Here is a 19,230-nt window from a genome sequence, read left to right as displayed (position 1 = left end):
TGGGCAGAGAAAAATCTTAAGTTAATCAACCCCCCTGAGTAGGAGCTGTAAGAAAACATCTATTAAGTCTCATCTAATATGTGGCAGAGGGTCTTCAGGATGGGAGAGAACCCAAGCTAGTGGATGAGCATTCTGTAGTTAAGACCTATTCAAAGATGCTATCAGGTCTGACTTTTTATTTTTCAAAACAAAGAAGAGGATTAGGCCTGTTCCATTATAATGTAATTTATTAGTATTAGTTCAGAAATATACAGACCAATGAATGTAATCACATCTAGCATGCAGAACCACTGTGGAAGAAAAACATAAACAAAAGTGGGCCTTCACAGAAGGTGATACATTGTCAAGATTGCCTCATTTGATTTTAATCATTTTTCCCTGTGTTGATTCTGGAAGTGCTGCAGAGGCCCAGAATACAGGAGTAAAAAGTGAGAAGCACTAGAGTGGAAAAGATGACAAGGGTAAGCCATTCTTGAAATCCTCTTTTTTTCTTAGCAACCAACCCTGTTGCTCATTCAAGAGATATAAAAGTCCATAAAGTTAATGGAAGCTTGATGCCTTTGCTGGAAAGCTAATTTTAAGAAAAACCAGAAGCTAATAGTAGTAAGAGCTCGTCCAGCTCACACTGAGTTTGGCAGAAACCAGGATAGGAATAAAGGAAACCATAGGTCTAATTAAAAAAAAAGTTATACTTCTAGCTGCAAGACCTAAGTGGCTCCAGCTCTTTATACGTCAGGAAGTTTTAACATTGCAAATAAGTACAGTGAAGAAAGTTTAATGTTTGAGAGCGGAGTGGAGAAAAAGGGCTTCAACCTCCCAGCTGGGCCAAAGGCAAAGTCAGGCAATATGCTATTTCTCTGCCACTGAACAGCATTAAGATGTGTTTTGCATATCACAGCATATCCATTTTCCATATAAACTTGATTAGAATTGTCACAAAGGAGAAAAAATCCTCAAACTAAAACTTAAGTCACAGCCAATGAAAAGCACTCACAAATTTTAAATGTGTAATCAAGGGTCTGGAAATCTCTGGACAACATGAGGTCTTTTTGCACAAAACCAACAGTCATTAGGTAACTTTTATTTGTGGCAGTTTCCCTTATCTCCCTCACAAAGTAAAAGTTCAATCAATTGACCTCAACTCAATTGACTATAAGAAAAAACAGTAAGGGACAAATAGACTTAAATTGCTTCAAACCAGATACGTCTTCTTTGCTAACCAGGTAGTACCTTCTTTTTAAAGGAAAATAGGAAACAAAAAGAATCAAAAAAATTCTCGAGTAGTTGTACTGAATCATCACCCTTATGTTTTAGAAAAAAATAATCTTTTTGGAAAACTTATAAAAGAAAAGGGTGTCCAATATCTTTTTTTTTTTTTTTCCCTAAGTAATAGACACCTGAGCAAAAAAAAATAAAAGTGTCTGGCAGTGCTCTGAAATTGATGAGGTACAGCAGTTGTGAAGAAAGCCTTTAGAGACCCCATGCTTAGTGTGGGAAACCAAAAAATTGCTCAGGTGTTTTCTGGTATAAACAGACCAACAATATTCTGCAGAATCAAAGCCTTCAGCAAGAAGTCAGCCCTACTAACTGCCATATTCTTCCATCACTATGTACAACTAAAAACTTGTAAAAACAAACCAAGGCATTTTCTGGTTTCAGAAGTCATTTCAGTGCCTCTGCCTCAAGGCACTTCAGGAACCTAAGCACTAACACGCAATATTCGAGAAAGACCGATGCAAAACTTCACGTTATAAAAGAAAAGGGTAGAAACTACTGAAGATACGGAGTCCTTCTCCCATGGCTTCATGTCCGTCTTCATGAGTGCTAGATGCTTCTTACAAGCTTATGGAAGCTTGACAGCCATACTCTGAAACCTCTTCAGTCTGTTAGCAGCAGCCACCACATAAAAATGTTTCTGTGAACAAAACAGAATAGTCCAAGTGTGAGTGTAACTGAAGTAAAGGACTTTCTATGGCCGACACGGAGTTTCTTTCAGCGCAGAAAAAAAATCCATTTACCTCTAGCCACCCACACCTTGTGTGCATCACTGTGCATTACAGCTGTGTATTCTGTATTTTAAGGACTGGTTATACAGTGACCAGCTGAAGCAAAGTCCTACTTGAAAGTGCTGAAACATGCTACTCTTGGTGAAAATCTGAGGTGGATAAAAAACTGGCCAAACAGGCAGGCCCAATGTTCTCATCACTGGAACAAAGTTAGTTGGAGGCCCGTTACTAGTGGTCAATACTGGGTCCAATCCTGCTTAATATCTTCATTAATGATCTGGATGATGGGGCAGAGCATTCCTGCAGCAACCTTGCAGGTGACAGAAACCTGGGAGGAGTGGCTGATTCAGCAGGGGGTCATTCTGCCACCCAGAAGGACCTCAGCAGGCTGGAGGAACGGGCTGACAGGAACCACATCGAGTTCAGTGAGGGGAAATGTGGAGTCCTGCACCTGGACAGGAACAAGCCCATGCCCCAGTACATGCTAAGGGCTGACTGGCTGAAAAGCACCTTTGCAGAAAAGGACCTGAGGGTTCTTGTGTCTTTAGATGATGTACTTTTTAAAACACAAATGCAAAAGTGTGAGATAAAACAGCTGGAGTGCAAGAATGGAGAAAGCAGAAGGCTCAAGTTTAACTCCTTGACAAGAAATTACAGCTCTCCAGTGACAGGAGAGAAGGAAATGGACCTGAGTTGTCCTCACATTTCCTCCATTCCTTATTCTTAAAAGATTACAACATTCACCTTTCAGGAGCAATTATTTACTATCCAATAAAGATTCCAGTAGAAAGTCTCATCTATCATTTCTTTAACCAAAATTTACTTCTGAAAGAGTATGGGCTTATCAGAAAGGTCCTGACAAGTTCTCTGGATGTGTTTAAACCTATTTTTTTCTCTCTTTTTTCTCTTCCACTCTCTACAGTGGGAGGCACAAAACTGCCTTATATTGTACCCCTACCCTATAGTGACAACACAACAAAGCAGCTGTTGTCAATGCACAAATATCTCCATTATGAGAAAAAAAAATCAGAGTAAGCTAAACAGCATTTGAAGCCTCTGCACTTGTAAAGAAATAAGATGTAAAACTTTAAATACTAATTAGAAGGAGACTTCCCAAACTCATGTTAACAAGAAAAAACCCTACAAGTAAAAGTAAGTCATGGTCCAAAGAAGCAGATAACGTCCCTGCCTGTGTTGAGCTGTTTTTCCTCTGGATGTAAATTTTCCAGGCTAATCTAGTTACCTTCCATTTTCTCTGAGCCATGTAACTCTGCAGCAACAACTGGGACTTCAGGCGAAGCTTGGACTTCTTGGCTTTGGCAGGCAGATTGTTTAACCACTCGTGTTTCAAACACTGCGTTGCACTCATCCGGCAGCTTCAGGAAAGGAAATCTAACATGTAAACATAGCCACCCTCTTGCCATTCTCAGAGCCTTGTACTCCTCAATATTACTGATCAATGAATTTTGCCTTAAATAAACCAATGCATGTTCTTGAAATGCTGTTCAACCCAGATCATAGGGTCTTAACGACATCCTGCACTCCAACATAAGGAGTGAGTGGTGTGAAAAGCTGCTAGGGGGTCTGCAGTGGGTTGATTGTCCTGTCCTTAAATATTCAGCTGTGCTTTTCTTTTTTTTTTTTTCTTTCCTTTTTTTTTTTTTTTTTGGAGGGGGGGGCAAGGGGCATGTTTCGAAGCAGCAGCTGTACAGGTTCATCAGTCTATGTACCATTTTGTTATATGCATCAAGAACCGCTGAAAGAATAACTTCATACAAAAAAAATATTTTTTCTGTTACCTATGTACCCCTATAATGCAGGCTTATTATGTGCCTCATATTTAAAAAGCACAAATGTCTATTCACCCTAAACTAGGATCAAGCTAAGCACAGATTATACCCAGACATTCATCAGCAGGCCCAAACATGAAAACCTATAAAAAAGCTTTGATAAATACAGTCATAGAGAAACGTGTGTTATTTGGGAAGGTTTGGGGAGGGAAAGCAGCATGGGGAAGAGAGACAGAAAAGGTTGAGAAAAAAATTGTTCAGAATGTAATTAGTAATCTAACGGATTTGTCTGATTTAGGTAATGACCTCGAAGATACTAATATTCTAAGCACTTCTTTGAATTCCCCTCATACACACAATCTACTTTATTGTGTGCATCGTTTCCTGTTTTGATTAGTTTTGTATCGCTACTCAGCAAGACAAAAAAACTTTCTACCCACTAACCCCATCCATCTCCGTACTCATAGTCTGACATCAACATCACCCTCACTCCCTTGGCATTTCATACATACAATTATTTTTTATTTCACTGGAGCCCAGAATAAGAAGCCACATGCAGAGTTAAGTCCCAAATGCTCCCTAATATCTACCAAATGCATTTAGACCACTTTTGAAGAGAACTACGCACATTTTCACAGCTGAAGCTTCCATTTATCCTCTGTGGCATTGAATTTTTTTTTTATTTTTTTTTTTTAAAAAGAAGAAGAAATAGCTTTTCCTCAGAGAAGGAATATTAAAGACAGATTCCTACAGAGCAAATCCTTCCAGATTTCCTTTGTTCTGCCTCTATTGATGCTGCTGTGAAAGGCAACATTCCTCAGCTATGGTACATAGACATCTTCCTTTTAAACAGGGGCTTCTGAATCACTGAGAAACTGCCCAGTAAGCACAGGTAAAGCAAACAAAATCGTCACATAATAAGTTCTCATTGTTGACTAACTCAAACAGTCAGCTAGGAAGAACTTCATGTTACTAGGCGATCAGAGAAGGAAAAGTACCTTTTCTCTTTCACAAGTAGTCTGGAAATAAAGTCTTTTGCTTCCTCTGATAGCTGTTCAAATGCTTCTGCATCAAAGTCCCAGCTGCAATTGACTACATAATTCATCGTCTCTGCATCAGTTTCTCCCAGGAATGGGGATAGGCCACTAAGCCTTAAAAAAAAGGAAAAGAAAAAAGTGGAATAGGAGGTAAGTATCTATATGCAAGATGAGTTTCTCCTCTCCCGAATCCTCTGCTTTATAATTGTAGCTAGCTTATCAAGAGGAAGGGCTCTCAGTTATGGGGGGGGGGGGTGTTCAAGTTCTCAGTCCCTATTAAAGATGAGCCAATAGTTCGGAGCAATAAAGCATCACCATATTAGTGTTACTGTCTAGCAGCTAAGTCAGGGAGCACTGTTAACGGATCCCCCTAGAAAAATAATTCAGCAGGGATTCAAGTACATACTTCAGTGCATTCTCAGCTAGGAAAGCTAGGAGGGCTCAAGAGCTTTCCTAAACCAAGGTGCATATCCCAGTTCGGCCTGAATTAAACTGAATTCTGAACAATAGCATCCTGTTTTCAATTAGTTTCTAAGCCCTGATTTATTGTTTCAATAATTTATTCCTTCATTCAGCTGCTTTTTGGCTAACAAATTAAACCAGAAATTTATCTCATTCACAGAAAGCATCTGTGCAAAATTCTGAGAAATTTTCAAGCAGAATTGGCTTGTCAGAAACCACAGATTTTGGTCAGACAAACCCTCTGCAGCCATAATGCAGATATCAGAGATGTCTTACCTTCATTTGTGATGCAACCTGTGGCCTAACATCTGACATTAACCCCTCTGTGCAGATGCACATCAAATCCCAGCTAATAAAATAATCAGACTGCAAACGTGAAAATTAATCAATATCCTCAAGAATGCAATCAAAATGGAAATTTAGACATGCTTTGGTCCACTCCTCTGAGTAATCATGACCTGACCCACTTGAACTTGCTAAATAAGTTGGTAAACACATTTATGTATTTATCAAAAGGGTTACTTGTTTAGAGACTTAGTATCCACCTTATATCTTCATATTAAAAGGCTGTAGCTTGGGGTTATTTGTTTTTAACAATGAATTCGGAGTCACATCCAAATGGATTAAATGGCTGTTGTATTCCTGCTTTGCAGATACACTCCACTGGTGTGTTCTTGCAGAGCCTTTGGTGCCACTGCCACAATTCCTCACATGCTTACTTACAACATGTATGTGATGACTCCTACACTCCACATGTCTGTTGGGAAGGAAACAAAGTCATAGTTCACTACTTCAGGAGCCAAGAACTCTGGAGTTCCAAAATTAACCTTCAGTTTTTCACGAGGCTTGTACCTTTATCAGAAAGAGATATGTGTCAGTGCTGAGAGCAGGCTGGGGAAACAAACCTCTCATTTGTAAACATCAAGGCACGCCTAAAAGGACAGAGCATCCAGACTCACTTAGACAACTAGGACAGCATTAAGGTCTTAAAAGGATAAATTGGTGAATTTTGCTGTGACCACAGGTGTAATAAACCATCAGCTATCCCCTTGCCAGAGCAAAACAAAAAGGAAGACCAAGGGCAATACAACCTGCAGAGGCGTCTCCCAGAAAGTGATAGAAGACTCTCTGCCAGGCTCCGCAGGATGCTTTCCAGCAGATACTGTCCAGCACAACACAAATAGACCAGCTTCCATTGAAATGGGTTAGAAGAGCATTAGTTTTGTGGGATGTGCCCAGCTGTACTTCAGGTCTATATAACAGATATGAGCACAGTATAGCTGCTGAGGTGGGACTCTGAAGAAGATGATTTCCACAACCAGAACCTGCACACCTGCACAACAAAACTCAGCAGTCATGAAGTCTCTAGCGCCTTCATGATGTCCCTAGAGTAAAAGCTCTACATGGGGAATCATTTTGAGATAATAAGAACAGCAGCATAGGTTTATCCAACAGAAACATTATTTGAAAATGTAATTAGATAATTAATGCACACAGCAGAAAACTCATGACTGCAGCAGCATACTAGAGAACTCATTCACATATCAGAATCACTTCAGGGCCCCAAAACACAAAAATATAACAAGAACTACCAGAAGCATGTTTATTGAAAAAAAAAAAAAAAAAAAAAAGAAAAGAAAAGTAACTTAACTCTTACCTCCTTGCTAATCCAAAATCAATAATTTTAATCTGGTTTCCTGTGCGATTTACACATAATATGTTTTCAGGCTACAAAAAGATAAGAGTATTTTTAGTCACATTTATGTCTGACATACAAATCCAGCAAAAGAGTAAAAAAAAAAAAAACTCAGAGACAGTCATAATTTTTAGGATGATTCTTTTCCTTCTATTCCCATTACAGAAGAGATTTGACTGGCATACTGAGTTAACGAACGGTTTGGTTTTTGATCTATAAAGAAGTTTAGCTTTTGTTCCTGTGAACTTTTGTGTTCCTCTGTGAAAACAGAGTAGAAGTTTTGCCTTCAAAAGCAAGCTACCAAATAAACATTGAAAAAATATTAATTTCTAAAGCTTCATTCACTGTGACTACTCAATTAAGGAAGTTTTTTTGTTTGTTTGTTTTTTTGGTTTTTTTTTAATGAAATAAGTCAATTAAATAATTCTCTTCTTGCAATTAGAGACTGTAGTGGTCCAAACTTCAGCAACACTAAAGAGTAAAGAGTATGAACTACTGACCTTCAGATCTAAATGGAGAATATAATGCTGGTGCAAGTAGTGGACTCCTTCACAGATTTGTTTGGTAAATAAGATTGCATCCAACTCTGTTAGATGGTAGTTTTCATCTATGATCCGGTCAAACAATTCACCACCATCAAGACTAAAATTTTGACATAGAGAAGTGTTAAAAAAGCTAAAATTTCTCATTAGCTCATCTTATTTCTAAATTGGAAACTTAAGTCCTAGTTTAGCACAGAACCTAACATTACCATCCAGTAAAAGTGTATCAGTACTCTCAGTGACTTCAGGAAAATTATTTTTGAGTGTGAGATAAAGTATTAATCTACAGCACCTTCCAAATTAGAATAATATTTGGTGGGTGCAGGGAGAATCAAACAAACTCAAGACCACACAACCTGGAGACCAGATGGGGAACTGGAGAAAGCCTAGAGAAAGAAACTCGTCAACCTATGCAGTGTAATGAATGAAACTTCTAAAACTGAAAGCTGCTTTACAGGAGCTGACAATTAAGTCTGCACAAAAATTAAGAGAACATTACATTTAAACATAGCTCCAACAAGGTTCTGCAACATAACAATTTTAATTTTCTATTTTAAAAATTGTAAATACACATTTTAAATGTACTATGTTTATATTTGCTATTTCATTTTGTTTCCTTTTTTTCTTCACACCATTAACAATTAGTTCTGTAGTAATTCAGTTTGTTTATAAATGAAAAGCAATATGCAACTACACAGAAAAGCCAGGAGGCATATATTATTAGACCTCCCTTTTGTGAATTCCATATTTGATTTAGATTTATTTTTTTTTAAGCTGCAAATGGGAAGGCATGCTTATTAAGCTTCATATTATTCAAATAGCAGCAGACCATGAATGTAAGGAATTACTTTCTCCATGTCTACTCTATTTCTACTTGAAACACTTCACTTCTCCTCTTGTCTGGGTCTCTCACATTTACTTTTTCTCTGAGGTTTTACTTACCCTCAACACTTCTTTAGAATTTCGTAGCTAGGTACAATGTTAAGGGGCCTGTAAGTTAAACTAAAATGAAAAATGAACCACAGTGAAGTTCTGTTCATTAACTATCTTGTAATTTGGTTCATGCACTTGGATAGCTACCTTTCTTGGCACTTGCTTAAACTACAAGGTTGCCAAATATATTTATATATTTTTACCTGAAGAAATTACCTTGAAAATAAGTATTTTCTACTCTCACAGGCTGTGAAGCTACTCTAGACTTTTTCACACCTCGGAATTATCGTTCTCAGTTTCTTCTAGTGACCAAAGCAATCTCCAAAAACTGACACTTTCAGAGATAATTTAAACTTACTATTCCATGACCAAAGTGATATTATTTTTGGCTTCAAAGGCATCATAAAGCTGGATCAGATTCACGTGATTTAATTGGTTCATTATGTTAATTTCATTTTTCACTTCCTCCTGAAAAAAAGAACAAATGAACAAAAAATGAGCAAATATGCTCCTTAATTTCTAACATATTCAAATGCAATTATTTCAAACCCTACAGAAGCTATACCACAGGCCTCATGTGAACAAACAGCTTAATCACAAGCACTGGAGATGACAAGCAGTCAAACAAAGCCCAAGCTACTACTTACTAAGACAGATTTTACAATATTTGACACTATGCAATGAGAAGTTGACTTCTGTGGTCTGATTCAGTAAGGTAGTGGTAAGGTGTTTGCAATACGTTCATGTAAAACAAGCAACGGTATGCTCACTTAGGTTCACAGGATCATGGTTACCTTTTCTTTTGCTCCTTTCACTTTTATGATTTTGGCTGCCAGATTGAGACCAGTTGCTATTTCCGTGCACTTGTGGACTTGCCCAAAACGCCCCCTGTTGATACGAAACAAAAGTTGGAATACAGCTTAACACAGCTCACTGCAAAAAAAACTTTTAAAACTATTCTTATCATTGATTTAAAAATAGCACAGTACAAAGTGAACAGAATCAGGTGGCCAGCAGCATGAATCTCCTCTTTCTCTCAGCTTATGAAGGATTAGTTTTATCTTTCCAGCCAGTTGTTCAATGCTTACATTAAAATATTATGCCCCCTTCGTATTACTACGTTTCATAGCGGTATGGTGACCTGATGATATTCTTTTTCGGTTCTGTAACTGTACCCACTTGCTGTCCTTCAGTGATGTGTTAGTGGGTATATTAACAAGGATATTTCTGTCTTGATCTCATAACTTTTAAAATGACTAACACCCGTAACCGTAGCCACTCCACAGCCTGCATTTCTTGCATGTTGTAAATTCTCCCCTGTGTCACCCAGATACATTAATGTCCCTTGGGATGATTTCTAAACATCATCTTCACTGCTATTGCATCATCAGGCTTATACTTGAGCCATATTCATACTTGGATTAGCTTGTTAATCAAAGCTTCTTGTCAGATAAGTAAGTATACAGCCGCACAAAGGCTGAAACAGCTGCAGATTTCCCATGAGTGAAGACTAAATGCAAGGTCAACATAATTGTAATTTTTCCCCTTCGTTTTCTTTCACAAAATATTCAGCATGGGAAAAAAAAAAAAAAAAAAAAAAAAAGATCTTTAGAAGCTGCCTGACTTAATGGGCTTTAGTGACTTGAAATGCCTTGCATCTGTCTGCCTGAGAGTTACAAGTTTTTCTCACATCTCCAGCTGTGGCCAGGATCATTACAACAAATGCAAAAGAGAGTCATCCAAGATCACAGTCAGGAGCCTGAAAATTGAACTGGGGCAGAACCAGTAACCTAAAGACCTTGGAAGTGCCCTTAGATTATATACCAACCCACAGGCAGGTTGATACAAGGGAAACTATCATAGCCCAAAAAAAGCCATGAGGATGAACAGAGGCACAGAAAGATCTGACATCCCCTTTGCATTCTTTTTCTTTGCTTTACTATCCTAGATAAAATCTACTCTTTTCTTGCTGTACTTTCAGTTCCAACCAACTTCTTCTACAAGGCTTAAGGCACTGAGAATGTTACAGAACGTGACTATATCAAAATAGAAGAGAAGGTATTCATAAGACATACCAAAAAACAGCTAGACAGCTTTTGCTCAACTCAAACCCACGGAGTAAAGAAGTGAGCTGGTATCTGCCACTCCCACGCTGCTGCACATTGGAGCCACCTGCAAATGATCTCTCTAGTCCGTGATCTAACTGCATTTCCTTGTGACTTCGCCACCACCTGCAGTACAGCTTTAGGGACACAGAGACTTACCCCCCAAGTACTTCATGACGACACACTGAGTAGCACGTTGTCACTTCTGTTTGCTTGACACTCACTACGCGATGTTCAAAAGGAGCCGGGGGAGAAGGGCTGTCATCTAAAGAGGAGGAAACCAGGTTATCGAGACATTTTGCCACATAAGACTGCAACTTCAGCTTCTTTGTACCAGTGTTTTCAGTCCACAAGACATGCATGCCACCGTGTTGTGTTGGTCAGTAAAAGGAGAAGTCTCAATTGTCTTTTGTGGTCCTGGTAGCTACAGCTCCACAAATCATACATCCCCTCGCTTTCAGCATCACTATTCCTGAAGGGGTAAGTCCAGTTTCTCAGAGATGAATTGCTGAGGCAGAGCTGGGAATGCAAAACACAAATGCATCTCTTCCCCTGCTGCAGCACTCAGCTTTTCTGTGGCAGTAGGGCTCTAAGGGAAAAATACCAAGGGCCTAGACAAGCCAACCACAGACTGCTGCTGGTAAGCTGCTCATGAAAATGCTCAAAACAGAACTTTAGTATAAAGCACTTCAGTACAGGACTACCCTCTCTCATCTTTTCTCTTTGCTCTTGTTCATCTACCATGTCATCACTTTTTCTTCTGCTGGAATTTGAATAAGCACTGCAGTTTCTGGATAACATTAAACATGACATTATTTTACTATTTTTAGAGTGGAATGCAAGTAAAATATCCAGAAACAACGGAATTATTTCTTCATTTTAAATGAGAATCAGTTGAGTATGCAAACTCAAGTACTTGGCTTTTTATCAAAAAAGTAAATAAAATAGGATTACAAAAATATATACATTTGCGTTTGTAGAGAGCCACAAGGGAGGTACTGAAAACATCCAAAACCTCTCTATTGCTTCAAGTAAAGAGCTTTTACTGCTAACAGTCTTTTACAGATGAGAAATAAAGGCCTGTAACTGAGGATGGGATTCCACCTCCTGACTCTCAACCCTGCTTTTTTAACACAGTAAAATCACAGGACACTTTGAGTATTAACATTTTACTTTATGCATTAACAAAAGATGTCACCTTACAAAATTATCTGGAAGTTTTAAAAAAAATTATATTTGATCTTCTTTTCATCATCAAAGGTATCTATAGTGTTTTGGTAAGTGCTCTTGAACTGTAAGACACAGGTGGTAGAGCAAGTACCACTCCAGCTATTATTTTATCTATAATACACGAGTAACCGTATAAAAGTATAAAAGTTTCCGAAAGTAAGTACAAGCAACCTACCAATGACCACTTCATCCTGTGTGGAAGGCTCTTTGCTAGCTTCCAATGACGTAGTGTTCTGCGGTACCATTCCTGCACATTGGCCTACATCATTTTCACTTCCTCCTGAAGATGCAGACTCAGATTCTCTCTTCTCAGAGGCAGTAACTGTCAAGGAATCTTCTGCTTTTGTTGTTTCTTGATGTATTTTCACTTCTACCCCCAGATCTTTCTTTGGCTCTGTTGCAGAGGTATTTTGTGAGGTTTTAGGCTTACATTTTAGTTCTGACTTGTCTTCAGTGTTTTTACCTGGTTTGGACTTGTTCAGTAACAGCTGTTGGTTGCCTGTTTTTGATGCATGTTCATTTTGCTTACTGTCCCCTTTCACTTCTTGATTTGGTTCAGTGCTGATGTTCTTAGGACTCTGTTTAAGTTTTAATTTACCAGGCAGCTGTTCTTGTACTTCTGCTGATGTGGAGGATGGGGATTTTACTTTGGGACATCTGTGTCTGCGATCATTTGAGATTTCTTCCTTGGTCTCGATCTTTTCTTTCATTTCAGCCACATGGACATTGATGGATATCCTGCAGAGCAAACAGTTGACATTTCATGCAGATGACTAGCTTTGCTGTTGTAAATTTGTGTGGGAAGAAAATTAAAATGCAGATTTCTACAGTATTAAAGAAACCTAACCATATCGATCCTCTTAAAAAATACAACACTAGAAAGCACCAAAAACTGTGCTGATGCTTCTTCTGCATCCTTGTCTGTGTATATGTCTGCCTTCTCTGAACACAAGATGTCGCACAGACTGGAAAGTATTATCTCCACCGTTTGAAAGCTCTTCCACTTTTTGCAGCTATTACAGTCGGTCTAATAAACTACTGCTTGTGGGCAGAAAGGTGGTAGTGACTGTCTTCACCAACTACAGGCCAAGTACTTCAGTGTCTGACTGTTCATACAGCTTTACATATCTGAATGTTCACATCCATTCTAGTCATCTTGCAGCTTGCTGACTTGCAAACTCAAATGTGTGTTTGTCTTATGGAATAGCATTCTTCCCACAGCCAAGTGTTAAAAACACAACTTTCATAACTCTCACTCCATTAATGCTATCCTCCTTGGTGTTTCAGCTACAAGAAAAGTTTAAACATTTTCCCCCTCTCTCTTGTTGCCTAAAAAGAATATGTTTTAAAATCAAACCTCTATACACCTACAGTCCAAATACACTTGTATTGTAATTTGAGTCGGCTGTTACTGGTTCAGCTGTCAGTAACAGTCTGATTTCAGCGAGGCTGAACTGAAGCCTGTGAAGTCTTCAAGTAGATTTCATATAACTGAAATGAAAGAAAATTTCTGAAGTCTAGGGGAAAATGCATCCCATTTCCCAGAAGTTACTGCCTGTTCCCGTGAAGCTACCTTATCACAAAATATGTAAAATAAAATTGTTTCCACTTTTGCTTAATAAGAGTCCGAAGTCTCTCATGTTTAGCACCTTTAACACCCTATGCATTGTGCTATGGATCTAAACTGCACCAGGAGTGAGCTACTGGAGCAGCTGAACACTGCTCTGAGCAAACACTTCCACTGCTATCTAGACAAGCCTGAACTTGACAGGACTCTTGGGCATTTCTCCAAACAGGAGAACACAATGTTCTTTTGACACTTCTGTGTGGGCTTACAGACTTCATTAAAAGTAGCATTCATTTTTAGAGACTCATTTACTGAACTCACAAGCATAATAGCTACCTTGTTCAGGAGGGCTGCCTTCCTCTGGGATTTACTCTAGGTTCTGCCTTCTCGTTAACTGTTGGCCTCCAAACCCCCCAAACCAAACTTCTAAGGGGCTGCACAACTGTTCGTCAGCTGCTTCACAAACACCTTGAGCCAACCTCAAGGTGGGAGCCTCTGAGGCAGCACAGACCCACGCCAGCTTGCTAGAAGCAAGGTGCCTGCAACTCACAAGCCAAAGACTATAACCCACAGGCAAAATACAGGAAGGTCCCTCGATTCATAGTGCTATTACACCGACCAATTTGGAGATAACAGTGTCTATAACCTGTACACAAATTTGCTCCTGAATGTTAGCATGAGGCAGTGGTGCTGAAAGCTTCTACTGCTTTCTTCTACCATGTCCTTATGCTTAGCTTAGGAGAAATAAACCCAATGAGCCAGTCTTTGCAACATCTTTTTTCTTGTGAAGCCTTAGGTGCTGAGATAGGACAACTCTCTCTTTCTTTTCTCTCTCCCTCTCTCTCTTCTTTTTTTTTTTTTTTTTTTTTAAAAGGAGTCCTGTAAGCCCAGTAGACACCTACCCAGTGCACAGGAAAATTTAGATGAAATTTAGACGTCTGCCCCATATTTCCAAGTACTGATAAAATTCAAAGTTTCCAAATTCAAGTATGCACATACAAAAGTAATATCACATTCTTGTCTGGGCTTCAGGTATCAATTTGTATACAGAAGGAACAGAGTAATTGCACACACACAGTAATGTACATTTATACTTAGGTGTGACTGTATATACCAGCCATCCATACACATATTTGCGAACCCCAACAGGGAAGGCATGGCACCTAAAGGTTGTCATAGAATTGGCATCTATTGGAGTTTGGTTGGTAGGGTTTTGTTTGTTTTTAATGGACTTAAATCCTGATTAAATAATTTTAAAGGAAAAGGATTATAAAAGTCATATTGCAAAGCACTTATATGAGGAAAAGATTGGGCAATAAAGAATAAAAAGAAAAAAAAATGAACAATCTGGTCATACCTTTAAGTAATCAAGGCATGAAAAAAATCCTTGAAAACACCAAGGATGTGAAATGGAACAAATTCTTCAGTTTTGTTATATACAAGTAAATATCTTATATTTCTTTCATCCTCACGTTTAGAGAAAAAAAAAAGGATTTTGAGAGGAATGATTTATGAAAGTCCATCTATGTGAGCTATAGAAAGGCAGTCTCATTTCTATCTCTAATACACGGTAGCCACTATCATATCAAAGGTCTCCTATAGGTCTAGCCCTCTGACTTCTTGGCTTCATGAAAATTTACAGGGGGTTCTTGGTGCTTTGAGTTTTTTTGTTTTAACCATTTGTAAGGTTTCACTGCACCTTTCTTCAGCATGGCTGTTTTATCCCTCGATCATGCCTAAGCAGAAACTACCTCCTTTAATAACTTTTTTTTTTCCTTCTAACACGTGAAATGGTTTCAGATCATACAGAAAATTACCAAGAGGCCATTACCTGGTACTTGTCACTTCACACCCTGTGTCAGATATAGCCTGGGATGGTGAGGGCACAGCTTCCCGGGATGCCGCACTTGGCAATGGAGGTTTGTTTTCATTCTCTCCAAGTTTCTGATGAACAGGCTGCCTGGAGCACTCATCTAGGCGTGGGGCTCCATCCATATCGTGTGCTTTAACAGGAACATTTTGGTTGCCTACGTGATCTTGATTTACAAAGGGAAGACCATTGTGTTGATTCAAGGCTTTGACACCAACGTCTTTTTGCTGTTGACAGCTCTTAGAGCTCTGTTTCTTGCCAGCACCTTCTACTGCTTGCTGCTGTGCTGTCCTCTCTTTAGCTTGGGGTTTCGAGTCAGATTTGTTGGCTACAACACTGGAAGCATTCACCTTCTCACATGCTTCTTTGTTTAGATTTAGCTTTTTCACGCTTTTAGTCTCTGAATAAAAACATGCCATTAATAAGCTATCCTTGACAAAAGTGACAGCAAAAAGAAAAGGAGCAAAGTAAACCAACCATTCAAAACAACCTATGAACACCTGAACAAGTAGCAAGAAAGCACCCACTGAAAGGTTTAAAAATCCTTACACCAACAGGCTGGAAACAGCCATTATTAAATCTCATGGCTTAATCAGCATCTTAACTGCTTTTCCACAAAAGGGAAAGAAGGTTCTTCCATGCTTTCCCATGACAATGATTGTGCATATTAATAATGGAAATTTCTCCGGTAACTTCTTTCATGGCTCAGCATGCACAGGTCACTGGCTATCAAGATCAGTTCACAAACTTGTGTAGCCTTGGACTCAAAATTGTGATCAGCTGTCTGCTTTATTTTTGTTACTTCCTAAATGCTGAAGCTAAAAAGGGACTGTCCATTATTTAAAGGATTCACTGACATTTTGTGAAGACAACAGCAATGACAGGGTCTGCTCAACATCACGTTCACCCTGTTGCAACTCACAGGCAATGGATGCAACACGGCAACACCCAGACAGCTACATCCTATTTAGGAGTCTAGCCCTGACATGGCAATGAAACTTGCTGATTAAAAAAGATACTCCCAATGTCAACATGTCCCTGTTTCAGAGAGGGAGAGGGTTGGGCCAGTTGTATGGTTTAGGTTTGCTGTGCGATATTGCCACCACCTTCATGGTATCTCACAAGTACTGCTCTCTTAAATCAGATCACTGTTACATGAAAACAAAGAAACTGTAGCCAAGCAAAGATGCTGCTTTTTGTTTTAGGTTTTTGTGGGGTTCGATCTGGGGGACAGATGTTCTTACATAAAATGTAATCCCAATACTGGTGGATGAAGTTACTCAGTCACATTTGAGTAATTCAGGTAGTGGGAAACAGCAGGCTATTAGTTTTCAGTTTGTCTGCTGCACATTCTAGAGTCAAAGACAGTAGCATGCCCAGAGTGCCACATACCTTCCAAAGGCTTTTTGCTTTCAGTTTGGGTTCCTCTGTTACTAAGCCCATGCTTAGGTTTTGCACCACTCTCTTCAGGCTTATCTTTGGCCTAAAAACAGCGGAACACAAAAATAACAGTTATAGTCAAGAGTGCTTATTTCCCACTAGGTTCCTCTAACTCTGTAGGTACTGAGACCCTGTAAAATGGACACTGACACCTCTGACCTTCTGAATGTTTAGGTACTATTGTATTTCCTTTCCACTTTATTGAGTCTCTCCCTGCTTTTGCAAAAAGGCAATACTTCTAAAACATGATGACACAGAATAATACATTAGATCTCTGCTTTCCAAAATTTTAACTGTAAGAGATTTTACCTCATGTAATCTGTATTCACACTGATTAAAAAAAAAAAAACAGAATATATAAAGCATAAGAAGTATCAGAAGTGGAAATTGCATTGTATTTGTGTCACTTGTTGACTGGTGACTGAAACACAAGCAGTATCTTTATAGATACAGTAATATATTTGTCTCAAAACATCTAAAGATTCATGATTTGAACTACAATAGAGGTGATATAGAATATAGACAAAGAACCCTTGGCTTTATTGCAACTCTTGTATACGTACTTGACATTATATGTCACCTCTGTTATGATTAAAAGCAATCTTATTTTATTTTAGCAGCACAGATTTATTTTAAGCAAATTTAATCCTATAATTAACACAGCACAGAGGAGAGTTATTTTATTTTAACAGCATCACTAAACACTTCAAACAGCAATACATTCATAATATAATTAAAAATAAATAACAAATATTTAGCAAAAAAAATTACAAAAATAAGAAAAGGCGTATTTCTAAAAAGGCTAATTCTAAGAAGGCTATTTCTAAAAAGGCTATTAATAAAAGGCACATTTCTATTTCTTGGCTGACATATAATTAAAATCTAGTAGTGAGCAGCCTCTTATCTTCATTTATATAAGGAAATAAACAATGCCTCATTTTTTTCTGCAGATAATTGATTAGAAGTCTACTGCAAATCGGACCCTTCACTTGTTAGTAAAAACAGTTAAGGATTAAGCTTTTCATGCTCCAACCTTATAGATTCCACAACAGAACACTCTTCCATCCCTTCCCCCCCCCCAACAAAAAAAATAAAATTAAATTAAAAAAAACACAACAAAATACCCCAAAATAGTAAAATACCATTACCATTTTTATTACAGCTCTAAGCAAACCTGCAACAATGACCAGGGGTAACATTATTCTTGCAAAATCCTATGTGCAAAGAAAGCCTTGGATAAGCAACAATATAATGACGTTTTGTTGTTGCTGCTGGTTTTCCCTTTTTTTTCCCCCCTATCCTTTTTCTTTTTTTTTTTTTTTTAATTAAAAAAGTGGCTTGGATCCTACAAAGCTCAGTTCACAGTCTTTTATTAATTTGACTCCAACCCAGAAAATGTCTTCCATAAACACTCCTATGGCATCCCTGGAATGCTGTCATACTATCAGCAAACAGCTTCACCCAAAAATGAAAACATAACCTCTCCACTCCCATCCCCATACTTAGTAACCTTGTGCAAAGCCAGCTCTGCGATAAGCTGCATGCTGCTACAAAACAGCAAAGGTTGGAGAACAGCAACAAGCAAATAAACTATTTTTGAGTGCAACCCCAGTGCAACTGAACGTTTTGGACACGCCACAAAACAGGCTGAAAAAACGGGACCACCAAAGTTAGCACCTAACTCAGCACAAGCTCATGTATTTCCAAATTCACCCACGCCTTGCTCCACATTACCCCCGCTAGGTCACGTATGTACGCTACCTCTCTAATTGAAACCTAGGTCAAATATCATAGACTACTCAGCAGCCTGTGATCAAAGTACAAATATATCTTAAGGTCTTATAACTAATCTTATGCTCCAATTTCAAAAAGTGTTCAGAAGAAAAAAAAAAAAAAAAAAAAAAAAAAAACAGAAGCAAAGAAGGAGAATAACGATGGTCATTTAGCAAAGGAGGAGTTAGCCCTGCAAGTCTGCTTGCCCAATCCACAGCCTGTTCTACAAGCGAGGCAGTGGTTAGAGCCTGGGACAGAGGCCGCCACCCCCTCCTGGTCCATCAGGTCACTGAGAGCGAAGGCCATTTCACCTCTCAGTCTCAGTCCCCCTACCCACGAAGCTTGGATCAAGTTCTGACCTCCTCAGGCCTCCTCTTCTGCAAACACTACTGAAGCAGCACATAGTGGATAGCTGACACCTAATCCTGACAGCACGCAAGAAGGCCACCTGAAATTCTCCACCAGCATCCCTCTCCCTACCTTTATCTATATCCCTCCTTAATGTTTTTTTCAGTTGGAAAATAACAATTTGGTAACAAAATCATCTCTACATTCAGCATCACCTGCCCATTAACACACTGCACTGTCAGCTCAGTTCAAGGTATAAGCCCCACACAGCACCCTGTCCGTCTCTAGGCCTTACACAGTGACTGCAGGCAGTAACTTGTAACAGCAGCTTTACCCAACATAAAGCAAACTTAAGTATTTTTTTTTCCAAAAATTTGTAGAACTGAAAGAGTTCAAGTACAAGTATCATCTCTATCTGGTCTTGGCATTAA

The 19,230-nt window shown here is 38.7% G+C and overlaps 1 protein-coding gene across 4 annotated transcripts in view; it reads right to left on the bottom strand.

Moving 5' to 3' along the window:
- Positions 1-200: 200 nt before the first annotated feature.
- The window catches only part of MYLK3 (myosin light chain kinase 3), a 40,194-nt gene continuing 21,164 nt past the window's right edge, over positions 201-19,230 (bottom strand). For 3 of the 4 annotated variants that reach the window (XM_068693453.1, XM_068693450.1, XM_068693449.1), the window contains 12 exons: positions 16,631-16,721; positions 15,200-15,638; positions 11,977-12,539; positions 10,731-10,836; positions 9,261-9,354; positions 8,825-8,934; positions 7,492-7,633; positions 6,953-7,023; positions 6,019-6,147; positions 4,795-4,947; positions 3,250-3,382; positions 201-1,915 (listed from right to left, as the gene is read on the bottom strand). In XM_068693453.1, coding sequence (XP_068549554.1) covers positions 1,844-1,915; positions 3,250-3,382; positions 4,795-4,947; positions 6,019-6,147; positions 6,953-7,023; positions 7,492-7,633; positions 8,825-8,934; positions 9,261-9,354; positions 10,731-10,836; positions 11,977-12,539; positions 15,200-15,638; positions 16,631-16,721 — 2,103 coding nt within the window. In that variant the 3' untranslated portion in view covers positions 201-1,843. Of the gene's footprint in view, positions 1,916-3,249; positions 3,383-4,794; positions 4,948-6,018; positions 6,148-6,952; positions 7,024-7,491; positions 7,634-8,824; positions 8,935-9,260; positions 9,355-10,730; positions 10,837-11,976; positions 12,540-15,199; positions 15,639-16,630; positions 16,722-17,826; positions 18,023-19,230 lie in introns of those variants that run through there. The other variant, XM_068693451.1, reaches the window with a different exon arrangement.

Source organism: Anas acuta, chromosome 10 (genome assembly GCF_963932015.1).
Source record: "Anas acuta chromosome 10, bAnaAcu1.1, whole genome shotgun sequence".
Lineage (NCBI taxonomy): Eukaryota > Metazoa > Chordata > Aves > Anseriformes > Anatidae > Anas > Anas acuta.
This window is presented reverse-complemented; position numbering and strand designations above follow the sequence as displayed.